Genomic DNA, 13,593 nt, shown 5'->3' with positions numbered 1-13,593 from the left:
AGACAAAAAGTTCAACTTTGGTCTCATCTGACCAGAGCTTCTTCTTCTTGCTGTGTCCCCTATATGACTTGTGGTTAACTGTAAATGGCACTTTTATATCTTTCTTTCAGCAATAGTTTTTTTTCTTGCCACTTTTCCATAAAGGCCAGATTTGTTGTCCTGTGGACAGATTCTCCCACCTGAGCTGTGGATTTCTACTCTCCTACTGAGTGACCACGGGGCTTTTATTTGCTTCTCTAACCAGTGCTCTCCTTGCTTGATCTGTTCGTTTAGGTGGACAGCCATGTCTTGGTAGATTTGCAGCTGTAGAATACTTTTTCCATTTTTGGATGATGGATTGAACAATGCTCCTTGGGATGCTCAAAACTTGGGATATGTTTTTATAACCTAACCCTGCTTTAAACTTCTGTACAACTTTATCTCTGACTGGTGAGTTCCTTGGTTTTCATGATGCTGTTTGTTCAATAGTGTTCTCTAACAAACTACTGAGGCCTTCACAGATCAGGTGTATTTATACTGAGACTAAATTACACACAGCAAAACTCTTAACTAATTAAGTGACTTGTGAGGATAATTTATTGCACTGGATTTTATTTAGAGGTATCAGAGTACAGGGGGCTGAATACTTCTGTTGGTGTTAGGGAATAGCAGACGATAATTCCCCAGAAGCTGCTGGTGAACACTGGAGGGAGGGGCACAAGGGACAGTGAGCCCTAAGCTGAAGCCCCCCGCTTTCCTTTCCTATTGCCAGACCCTATCCTAGGTAATAGGCGACAACCACGAAGACAGTCCCTCCCTGAATACGTGAAACACAAAACGCAGACAAGACGAACAACAACAAAGGGAGGTCAGCTAGCCAGGGTTCGGTAACAGGAGAGCGATGCAGTGCCAAATCGGAGTCCAAAAGAATTGTCAGTAGGGAAGCCAGAGGTCAAGGATTAGAATACAAGTAAATAAACAGCAAGAGATACCAGAAGCAAGAGGCAACATTGGCAGAAGACGGGTGTGGTGCAAATACAATTAAGAACTAGAGCCGTGTTCACACAGTGCAACTAAAAACTTTAAGCAGATTATCAAACTGCACACACCTCCTGTGCCGCAGCACGCGAGCAGAGGATGGCGCAGAGGCCTGAACAGGCAGAGATGTTACAGTACCCCCCCCTTTTGTGAGGGGCCACCGGACCCTCACCAGACAAACCAGTTCTAGAGGGATTCTGAGTTTTCCCTGCCTTGTATTTTGGTTCTGCTTGAACCACAGATGCTTGAGAACCAGGCAAACATTTTTTTATTCATCCAGCGTTTCTGATACCACCAGGTTTTAATACGGAGGGGCGTTCCCAACTTTTAGTAGCTGAGACCTTCTCCTCAGTGACACAATCTACAGAATGTAAAGCAATATAGTGAGATGAGCACTGATCTCCCCACTTTACCAACTCCTTTTTACCCCAATCCAAAATAGGGTTATGGAGCTTCAGCCAGGGGAACCCCAAAATAACATCAGCAGAGAGATTCTCCATAACAAAAAGGCTTATGACCTCTGAATGTGTAGAACCCACTTGCAAAGAGATCAAGGGGGTTTTAAAACTGACTTTACCCCTGGCCAGTGGAGTAGAATCCGCTCCAGTAACAGACATAGGTGTGTCCAATGGCAAAAGCTCAATGCCCAAAGATTCAACAACTGAATATTTAATAAAGTTAGCTGCAGACCCAGAGTCAACTAGGGCCTTGCCAGAAACAGATCTGTCCCCAGAGGACAGAGACACAGATAACAACATCTTATTGTTATGTTATTCCCACCAAATACCTGGTTGCCTGAGTGGTTCTTCTGATTACCACTCAGGCACTGAAGTCTTTTCGCAGGTGACAAGGGTCTGATCGAGCAGTCTCGGATGACACGACCAGAGGAACCACAGTACAGGCACAGGTTATTCCTGAGACGATGTTCTCGTCGTGTTCTGGCGTCCACAGCTCCCAGTTGCATGGGTTCCTCACCAGAAGTGATGGGAGGAAAGGTAGGTTTTTCAGAGGAGAGAGAGGAAGACACAGACAACTTGGAGGCAACAGGCCCTACTCTCTCTTTTAAATTTTCTCGGATCTTACGGTCAATACGGACCGCCAAAGTCATGGCCTTCTCAAGAGTCGGGGGATCTGGGTGACCAACCCAGAGCTCCTTAACCCGATCACATAGCCACTCCCACCATTTGGGCCTGAGTCACATGTGGATTAATCCGAAAATACACGCGACAAGACTCCCTGAAAGTTTCAAATTTAGCACGGTCCCCTGAGAAACGGTCCGGGAGTAGCATCTTGACCTTATAAGGTGCCAAAACAGCTGGGGATGATGCAGCAGCCTCAGTTAGGGTCTGAACCTGTTTAGCTAGCTCAGCTACCAGGCCTGTCAATCCCTCCAACTTGGCTGCAAGGCCCTGAATAGGATGCATGCTATCTGTAGGGAAGCAATGGATGTAGGTTTTTTCAGGCCGGTTATTCTGTTAGGGAATAGCAGACGATAATTCCCCAGAAGCTGCTGGTGAACACTGGAGGGAGGGGCACAAGGGACAGTGAGCCCTAAGCTGAAGCCCCCCGCTTTCCCTTCCTATTGCCAGACCCTATCCTAGGTAATAGGCGACAACCACGAAGACAGTCCCTCCCTGAATACGTGAAACACAAAACGCAGACAAGACGAACAACAACAAAGGGAGGTCAGCTAGCCAGGGTTCGGTAACAGGAGAGCGATGCAGTGCCAAATCGGAGTCCAAAAGAATTGTCAGTAGGGAAGCCAGAGGTCAAGGATTAGAATACAAGTAAATAAACAGCAAGAGATACCAGAAGCAAGAGGCAACATTGGCAGAAGACGGGTGTGGTGCAAATACAATTAAGAACTAGAGCCGTGTTCACACAGTGCAACTAAAAACTTTAAGCAGATTATCAAACTGCACACGCCTCCTGCGCCGCAGCACGCGAGCAGAGGGTGGCGCAGAGGCCTGAACAGGCAGAGATGTTACAGTTGGTTTATCACTTAAAATCTCAATAAAATACATTTAAGTTTGTGGTTGTAAAGTGACAAAATGTGAAAAATTGTATCTGAATTAGATTTTAAAGGGAGTAAAGTTCCCTTACCGCTGAAGTTCCTCTCCAAGACTCTCTGAAGTGTCCTCTGGAAGTACTTTGTACATGTCATCTTCTTCAAGCTTTCTTTTGTGACCAACAAGAAATAAAGAATTCAGCCAACTGGAAAAAGATGGAAAAAAATAATAAGCCATACACCCTTCAGTAAAATATCACACGAATAACAAGTGTTATGCTAAACAAAAATGACTTGGAAAAACTGACATTGTTTTTGCACAATAAACATGATTTGATCACACTGTGAAAAGAAAATTCAGAAACTTATGAGAGTGATGTACATTCAGTGACACAATAAGAGAAAAAACACAGACAATGTGTCATACAGTGCATTGTAATATTTAAGGTACCACTCATTGTAGGCATGAGCTTCTACTTACATGCTTAGTTATACTGCTGATACATAAACAACTATTTTGGCATTGCTTTTCGTTTAACATGCAGATTAAATAACATAATAGTTTTAACAAAACCTGGTTCCACTGGATGGAATTCCAACGTACCAGTGACTATCGGACACCTCTTGGGACTATGCCTTCCCCATAGTCTTATAGTGGGATGCTCTGGCTTTTATAGCTAACCTACCTAGGACTATTCTTGACGATCTGGCCTTGCTCCTTGTGGAGTCCTATTGGTCTTTCTGATGACGAATTTTCGATTGTTTGCACCCCTGGGATCCCCCCCTGGACCCAGATACTGCTGCAGTATGGTGTTGCAGTGATCTGTTGACGCTGTATTTTATGTCTTATTGAAAAATAATAAACTTTGAATTGCAAATAAATGAATAAATAACATAATAGCTGTCAGGACCTGAGTTGTTTTATAAAATTGTTGTATATTTTGTGATGGTGTTTGGGGATTTAAGCCGGTGTCCTGTGACTCTCTGGTTATTTTCTTTGCCACTGAGCTGTTTGGTTAGTGGTTTGGCATCTTCCTCAGTGTATTGTATACTTGAGCTGGCTGGGTGTCTCAGTAGATGCGAGCTTCAGGTATTTGACATTGCCATCAACCTATCAAGTCGTTCCGGGGTCTGTAAAAGGACGACTGCTGGCTTCAAAAAACAAACAACACCGAGCCGATCCTTGTGTATTACCACTGGAAGAAAATGTGGTTTAAATGTAGAGACAAGTGCTTGCTCACCTGGGTGGGTTGTGAGGAAGTCACAACAACCCAAATAACCTTGAGAGCAAGCAAATCCAGGGTATGTAGAATAAAGTGGAGGGCAGCAGCTGCAGGACCGTTACACGAACGGGAACGTACAACGAAAAATTGGGGCCGGCCTGATACAATGCTCAGTCTGAAGAACAGCGCTCACCCAGAAGATGACAGAAACTTCTTTAATAACAAATGGAACAGCACAACGCGTTTCGGACATATGGTAGTCCTTCCTCAAGTGCACAGTCACTTCAAGCAACACAGATATATACATAAGAAACATTAAAAATCATCAAACAATAGGAATAAAAAATAAAAAAGAACAGCAACTGTATGACAAATGAAATACCATAGAGTGACTAGAGTTAGTTTTTAATTTTTAGTTTTTTATTCATTACCTAAGTCACTCTATGGTATTTCATTTGTCATACAGTTGCTGTTTTTTTATTTTTTATTCCTATTGTTTGATGATTTTTAATGTTTCTTATGTATATATCTGTGTTGCTTGAAGTGACTGTGCACTTGAGGAAGGACTACCATATGTCCGAAACGCGTTGTGCTGTTCCATTTGTTATTAAAGAAGTTTCTGTCATCTTCTGGGTGAGCGCTGTTCTTCAGGCTGAGCATTGTATCAGGCCGGCCCCAATTTTTTGTTGACTGCTGGCTTCAGTCCTTGCTGGTTTTCATTGTTGCCAACTAGGATTCTTGGCCCAGTTTAGTAGGAGTGGTTTATGGAGTTGCACGGTCTCAGGAGCCGATTTGGAAGTGGTGTGAGTTTTGTCTTGTGTGAGAGTCTGTTTTACCCTCAGCATTTCTAGCCAACCCCTGCCCTGCATTTCTGGTTGCCTGTCACTGTTTTGGTATTAGTGAGTTTTTGTTCAGGGCTTCAGGTTTATTTTTGCCCCTGTCCTGTGATACCCTTTTCCTCTCCTCAAACTTCTGTTGTGTGTTTATGGTTGTGCTGTGCCTGTTTGTTTTCCAGCATGTCCGGTCCTAGTTGTTACCGTTTGCAGCTGCACCTATTCTTTCGTTAAGGGTGACCGCCTCTAGTATCCCAGTCCTTAGCCTCTTTCAGCTCTCACCCCATCTGTCTGTTAGGTCTCCGCGTTTAGAGAGCCAGTAGTTGTTGGGGCCAAGCTTAGCTTGGGTACAGCTGACCAACACCTTCAGGCAGGGTCTAGTCAGCCATTGTAGCATCAGGGACAGCTTTCCTACCCCATTTCCATAGAGGTGCTAGCAACATTCGGTATCACGGTTGCTCGGACATTGACACAACTGTGACAACAGCTTTATCGTTGAAGTAGTTACAGATGGCATGCTATGAATCATGTCAAATTTTTTCTTTTTAAATTTTACAATATAAAACATTTTTAATAAGGAAAAGATTTTCATCGTTTTTTAAATATGTTCAAGATTTTATTAACCCCTTTTTCACTTTTTTCAATTTTTTTAATTCCACTAGACCAGCGATGGCGAACCTATGGCTCACATGTCACAGGTGACACGACAAGACATTTTAGGCGACATACATCGGCAACTATTTATTGTGTTATTGCAATAAGTAGCTACCGATAATTTTTACTCACCTGTTCGTGCTCCAGTGCTAGCGCGAGTCCTTCTGCTGCCACCTCCAAAGTGTGCTGTAGCCAACACTGAAGAATGCCAGAACACTATGCACAGCATCCCGGTGTTCTTCTGCATCAGCTACAGCGTACCCTCGAAGTGGCAGAGGAAGGGCTGGAGCGTAGACAGGTGAGTAAAAAAGTACTGTCCACTACTCTGTGTGTGAGGATAAAAAAGGGGGTTATATATCATGTTATAGGCCAGAAAAAGGGGATCATACACCATGTGATGGGCTGTAAATACATATACTGCAAATACATACGGTAAATAAAAAAAATTAACTGTTTTTACTAAAGCTACAAATATCACAAAATTATGAATATTTCTAGATGTGACACGGCACGCTTTTTTTTTTTTTTTTTTTTTTTTTTTACGAATTTGGACACACCGAGCTCAAAAGGTTATCTATGACTGCACTAGACCACGTGATCTGCTAATCACTAACATAGTACAATGTAATACTTAGGCCATATTCGCACATCAGTGTTTTGATAACCCAATTTATTTCTAGCAAGTCACAATGCAGATTTTTCATTTTTTATAGTAGAAAAGTCACATGCAACTTTTGATTTATGAAATTTCTTTTAAATTCATACATGGGAATTCGGCAATAGAGGTAAATTAACATTTGGCTTTCATAAAACTTTCTTTCAGTGGGTAGCCCTAACCCAAAAGTCTAGATAAAAGATGGAGAAAAGTACCATAAAATACCTCCCATCGCGTACTTCTGTGCAAAGCTAAACATACTTGTTGGCAAGAAAAAGCCAAGACTCAGGAATGAATAAAGCCCTCCATTCATTTAGGTCATGGCCATTTTACTTAGCTACAAAACCTCAAAACTAATACTTATTCGTCTTATAAGAAGGTTAGGCAAGTGTCCGAATTAGAAATACGGAAGATTGCAAACAAATCCATTTGAAGAGGAAATAAGACGCTGTGGTTATGTTCATTCTCTTTTCTGAGGCACTTCTCATATACAGTCATGATTTTACTATACCACACCATTTTGGGGAGTAAAACTAGGGTGATACCTTCAAATGTAATGTGGTTATTGACTAACTTGGATGGGTGCTTAAATCAACCAGGTTATGTATTTAATTAGGGCTGGGCAATTATGATCTAAATAAATATTGCTGATAATTCAATGTTGATATTTTAGGCTTTTATTATTTTAGGTTAAAAAACGAAGATCCCAAAACAAAATATTCCTAACTGTGCAGGACATTGCATGCAGGGTCGATCTCTTAAGTAACGGGGTCAACCCTCATGGTCCCGTGAACTGCGGTTCTTACCGCACATCTATCGTGCGATTACGCTACCTTTATATACCTCCTGATGAACAGTTAGGGAAACGCGTCGAGGCATGTACATTATATTGAGTATCGGGTGAGGGTCTAGTACTTAGCAGACTGGTCCTTTAGGATCGACAGGACCGGGTTAAATAGCAATACAACTAGGACATTACTCACCAAAATTGTTACAATGTATTAGCGTCCATAGGACATTTAGTGTTATGGTATCAGTGTGCTAGTGACATGGAAAGGGATACTGGATCTGAACATAGGGTTCTGCAAGAATGCAGTGAAAGTGGTCAATTTACAAGTGTGTGAGTGAGGGCTGAATACCACAGTTAACCCTATAAGGTAGTCCTACATCAGAAAACCCATGTCCTGCACAGTATTGCAATATTTTGTTTTGGGATCTTCCTTTTTTAACCTAAAATAAAAGTTACATTTTAATAGGGACATTCAGAAAAAGTTTACTAATTTATTCCCTATACCCTGTGTATTCTGTCTTTGATATTTTAGGCCCCTTTAAAAAGGTCACGTCCCCAGAGGCAGCTTATAATAAGGGCAAAATGGGTTGTAGCCCAGGGCCAAATAATTGTTTTTTTTTACCCCATTATAATGTGATGTCATAATCAATTATATTGGCAATCTGTTGGAGGACCCGAAGAATGGTAACATACACGTCGCTAACTATACGTTATATGGTCAGAATTGCTGATATGCGAATAACCAGAACCAAAATTCAGCAGTATGGCCAGAATATAATTAGGTGTATGTACGGTATAAGGAGAGTGTAAAAAATAATCATCCATTAATCCTAATTCAGGTAAAATTAATCGTGATTTTGATTTGGGTCACATTCGCCCAGTCCTAGCTTTAGGCTACCTCCACCCCTGCATAGAAAGAGCAAATAAATACTGCAACACAACTTTGTGAAACAACATCCTAGGACAAGGTTAAATCAAAAGTTTTATTGAAATCCGAAACAAAGAGTAAATGGGAATTAGTCAAAACAGCGTCAGATAAGAGTGGATTATTACACAGACAGCTCACATTCCAGATAAATGCCTCAGAAATGCCTGGAAATAGATTTGTTCACATCAAAGTTCCTAAATACATTGGCCATACTTCTAACAGTAAGTACCTGCATGTTGTCTATTGTGTGAGAAACAGATCCTTCACTGAAAGGAAACAAGTCTGTAGGAAAGAAGTGCTAGTAATTGTTCTAGGCCGATCCCCTGAGAGTCTGGAAGCCAGTGCTCATACTCCTCATGAATTATAGTCATATCTGCTGGGAGTTATATGCTCACTAATGACATGGGGAACATATACTTTATCATATGGACACTTACATGCTGAGAGGGACTATACAGGGTTAAATTATCTAAGTTATCAAAAGCATAGGTTGTCCATTATAGAAATGCTCCAAATAAACTGAAGTACCGCATTATGACCAGCAGGCCATGATAGCATAGCAAAGTGTGAGGTAAAATGGACCAAATCCTAGTGCACATTTAGTTTTAGGCCTGTTGCTCCCATTCTGACAATTACTGAGGATACACTAGTCTAAATTTCCAGGTCCATAGCTTGACAAATAGGTGGGGCTTAGCGAAAATGAGCTTGCCTAAGCACAAAGGGAACATGACTTAAAATGTGCCATTATGTGTCACAATGTTGGAATAACACAGTAGGCCACTGAAATACTGTACAGTATATGTGGGATTATCCCACAAAATTGTTTACCCTCTATCCATGAGAAGATAATAAATCATTGATCAGTGGAGGCTCCTGAATGCTGAGGCCACCATCGATCCCGAGAACTGGGGTGTTTGACCCCCATTCTAAATGTGCCGGTGGGCGCAGAATGTGCATCTCCACTCCATGTTTCAATAGTGCTGTACTCCATTATGTCACTCCAATGGAAGTAAATGGAGCAGAGTCTGTTAGGCTGAGTTCACACGGGGTAATTTGGTCAGGATTTTGAGGCTGTATTCGCCTCACAATCCTGACCAAAAAGACGACTCCCATTGAACTCAATGGGAGGAAGTCAGTTCGTTTTTCCGGTACCGGTTTGTTCCGGCTCCCAGAAAAAAGAACGAACATGTTCATTCTTAAGGTCGAGTTGCCTCACATATCTGCCTGAAGACATTCCCTCCTCCCGACTAGGCCCATTCATTTGGGCCTTACCCAGAGCAGAATGCGCGACTGGATGCCGATGCACTGCTACCCGTAAATTGGATAGGAACCTGAGACAGCCTCCGTCTCAGGTTCTCGACCAAAAAACCCAGTGTGAACCCGGCCTTAGATTTAGAATGGAGGAAAAACAATCCCATTTTTTAGGATCACTGGAGGTCTCAGGAAACTTCACCCCAATTTACAACTTATCCTATGGATAGGGTATAAATAATTTTCATAGAGTAACACCTTTGAGTCCAACCGGGGGTTTTACTATGGGAATTTTTTGTAAGTCAGCTTTGCTTGCGTCTGCGCTGCCACAACTTGTGCCAAACTTATTAAATATCACAAGATGTTTGATAAATTTGGTACATTCTTAAGTCTAAAGAGATGTTACTCCGTTTTCTATACCAATACCTTACTAGAGTGAGACTGCGACAGTCTGTGCAACATTTTTCATAGCTGCGTCTGATAAATCTGGAAGCAGCTACACAGAATAACCACCTTGCTCACACACTTTTCAGAAGTGGATGGAGAGGTGTAAAACTGTCCTAAATGTCACAAAGCCTATTCTGCAAATTTCAGTGCTTGATAGATTCTTCCCATCCCCCTTCACATGTCTTGTCATTTCTTCCAGATAAAACGAAGTATTATCAATTGTTCATGAAGGATATACTAGTACATCAACATCTGTGAAATATTAGACATGATTTTGAGGGTTTATAAGAACAACCATTGTGACTGTATCCTTTGTACCGTTCTGTATAGTATGCTATAGGTAACTATTAAATAGACCTATCCAAAAAGCTTGCACTATACCTAGGACATGTATTACAGAACGGTGATGAAAAGTGCATGAACATATTTTGGAGGATAGGATTTCAGGCGTGTGAATGGCTTAGCCCAGATCTGACCTCTTAATAACTTTCCAGTTGGTTACTTGAAATCACTTTAAGGAGAACAATACTTCTGTATTACAAGACCTACTGAAATATAAGTCACAGAGAACCTATCACCAGGTCAGCGACAATGCTTTATGGCTAGCTTCTTACATTTTCTCTGCCATACAGTCTTGCGAATCACAGGCTGGATTTATTTTATTTTTTTTTAATGCAAAGAGCTGCATGCTTTTTTTTTTGTTTGTTTTTTTTATTTGTAGCACCTATGAATCACACCAGTGAGCAAATGGAAAATGGTCAGCAAAATGAAAATATTTGGTATAAAAAAAAAAAAAGCTACTGAAAACAGCCCTATGTGAATCTAATTTAAAATTGTGAGGTGGGCTCACCTGTGTGCCACCCCTTGTTAGTGGTGAGGTGCAGCTAGATAAACAGACCACTGGGTGAAGGAGTCATTATGTCATTGAGCCTCACATGACCGCAGAGGCCCAATCTCAGGCCTCAGTGGTGACCCCAGGGAGCATGATGTCACCCAGAAGCTAGAAGATGCCTGAAGTGAGGATAGGCGAGTATAAGTGTTTGTTATTTTTACTCACATCCTGTTGTATTTTGATTATTATACTCTGCGGTCTGAAGAGACCTCAGAGAATAATAGTGTTTCATGGGTGTTTAACCCCAAAATTTGATAGTTCTTTCCAAACTGCTCATTCCCACCTATGCTCTAACATTAATCCTGAAAAGTCTCAATGTGCAATTCACAAGAGAAAAGCAGAGCCAAGATACATTGCCATCAGCTAATTTGCACTTGGATTATTTTTTCGATTAGATATATTTATTTCAGCATGATTTTCACAGAAGAAAAACTGCACTATAACACACACACAAAAAAAAAAAAAAAAAAAAATCTATGTTCACTATGCCACTAACTACTCCTACAACACTATGCAAGTGGTTTCAGAAGAGTTAATGGTGATGGATATTAGACACCTTTTAAGTGGTTTATTGCTGAAGAGCTCATTCTAAGGGTAAGTTCACAAAGGGTTTTTTGCAGGCGGATTTTGACTCGAAATCTGGCTCAAAATCCGCCTGAAAAGAAGGCTCCAATTCTTTTGAATGGGAACCACTCGCTTTTTTTTCCCCCACTAGCGTTTTTTTTCCGCTAGCGGGAAAAAGAAGTGAGATGCTCCCTCTTTGCACACAATCAGTGGCTGAGACAGCTGTGGCACGAGACTCCCTCCTGATTAGGCCCATTCATTCGGGACTAATTAGCAGCGGAATGCCGTGACTGAATGCTGGTGCATTGCACCAGCATCCCATCGCGGCTAGCTGCACAGAAGTTCACACAGTGGAATCTGGTTTCCGCCGTAAGAACATATCCTTAGAATGCTTTCAGAAACAGAAATGTCAATTGTTAATTTTTGCCAATTATCAATCAAAATCAATATACCAGAGCCCTGATTTCAATATCAAATCTGTCTGGGATTACATGAAGAGGTAGAAGGATTTGAGAAAGGCTGTATCCACAGAAGATATGTGGTTAGTTCTAGGAGAGGTTTGGAACAAGCTCCTGCCTTTAAAAACTATGTGTGCAAGTATACCTAGAAGAACTGATTCTGTAGTAATGGTAAAGGGTGGTCATTTTGTTAAAAGAAAAAAATATATATTTTGAACACTTCTATTTCAGAAAGCATTCTTAGGGTGCATTCACACTGAGTAAACGCTAGCTTATTCTGAACGTAAAACACGTTCAGAATAAGCGGCGTCTAAAGCAGCTCCATTCATTTCTATGGGAGCGGGGATACGAGCGCTCCCCATAGAAATGAATGGGCTGCTTCTTTCACTCCGTGCAGTCCCATTGAAGTGAATGGGGAGTGCCGGCGTATACGGCAAGCTCTGCTCATGCCAGAGCGTACACGCCGGCACTCCCCATTCACTTCTATGGGACTGCACGGAGTGAAAGAAGCAGACCATTCATTTCTATGGGGAGCGCTCGTATCCCCGCTCCCATAGAAATGAATGGAGCTGCTTTAGACGCCGCTTATTCTGAACGTGTTTTACGTTCAGAATAAGCTAGCGTTTACTCAGTGTGAATGCACCCTTAGAGTGCAGCATCTTTTCAACGGTGATGTGTTAAAAAGAAAAAAAAATTATCAGCACAAAATGTTGGTACACTTAATGTTGTGTATATCACAGCATTCAAGGACTGAAAGCCTGCTTTCATTTTTCTCACATCAACCAATTTTGTCATTAGTTAATAAATTAGCAAATAGAGTCCTTGTGTATGAATTCTCTGGTGGCTGCCACCAGGTTGCAACAAACAGGAAGTACGAAAAAATGGGAGAGCAGCCAATGATCCCATTTAGCAGTGCGGTAAGAGAAAATGGTTTGGATGTATGAGCTGAGCCTTACAATCATTAGACTTATTGGTCCCTTAAATACCTTTGACTATATTCCGTTTCCCTTCTTCTGTTGACTCAGGAGAGAAAAGAGGTTGTCCGAACCAAATAATTGTTATTGCAAATAGTTGCAAAACAGATTTTAGTTCATTTATTAAATGGCAATTACAACCTTGGCAGTCTAAATATGCCCTTTACTGGCACCACTTGTCTGTAAGGTCAGTCTGAGACAACACAATGCTTGATTCAGAAAATATTCCCATAACAAACATAAAAACCACCGGAAATGTTAATTCACATATGTGAGAAATGTAGAAGCTTTAACTGTTAAATCTACTCTTGGCCTTGGCTCAAAAAACACAGCAAAATCTGCAACAAAAAACAGCTTTTCTGCTACTTGTGGACTGAGTCTAAAGGGTGCAGCATGGCCATACTTTTCAAATCACCCAATATCTATGAAAAGTACACCTGCTACCTTGGGTTTCTTTTCACCTGGACTTGTAAATTTTCTATTTAAAGGGCTCATCCACATAGGGCAAGAGGGGGCGGATTTTGACGCGGAATCCACCTCAAAATCTGCCCCCTCACAATAGAGGTCTATGTAGACCGCTAGTGTTCTTTTTTCTGCTAGCATTTTTTTTTCTGCTAGCAGAAAAAAGAAGCAACATGACCTTTCTTCAGGCGGATTCCGCCTCAGGAAAGGAAATCGATACAAGTTTGTCAAAAAAACGCCGGCGTTTTTTTCAGGGTCCATTCACTGTGCTGAAGGAAAAAACCTAAAACAAAAACGCTCCAAAAAAAAAAAAAAATCTCTTTCTAATTCCTGAAGCGGATTTTTCCTGACTAAATTCCTCGACCACCCTAACGTGTGAATTAGCCCTAAGACAATATAGTCTTCTAGTTCACTACAATGTATCACTGTGGAGAAAA

General features: G+C 41.4%; 1 protein-coding gene across 1 annotated transcript in view; it reads right to left on the bottom strand.

Moving 5' to 3' along the window:
- ABCC4 (ATP binding cassette subfamily C member 4 (PEL blood group)) overlaps positions 1 to 13,593 on the bottom strand; it is a 222,411-nt gene that overhangs the window by 190,816 nt on the left and 18,002 nt on the right. Inside the window, exon 2 of the mRNA XM_075265322.1 lies at positions 3,121 to 3,231. Coding sequence (XP_075121423.1) covers positions 3,121 to 3,231 — 111 coding nt within the window. The remainder of the gene's footprint in view (positions 1 to 3,120; positions 3,232 to 13,593) is intronic.

This window comes from Leptodactylus fuscus, chromosome 2 (assembly GCF_031893055.1).
Source record: "Leptodactylus fuscus isolate aLepFus1 chromosome 2, aLepFus1.hap2, whole genome shotgun sequence".
Classification (NCBI taxonomy): Eukaryota; Metazoa; Chordata; class Amphibia; order Anura; family Leptodactylidae; genus Leptodactylus; species Leptodactylus fuscus.
This window is presented reverse-complemented; position numbering and strand designations above follow the sequence as displayed.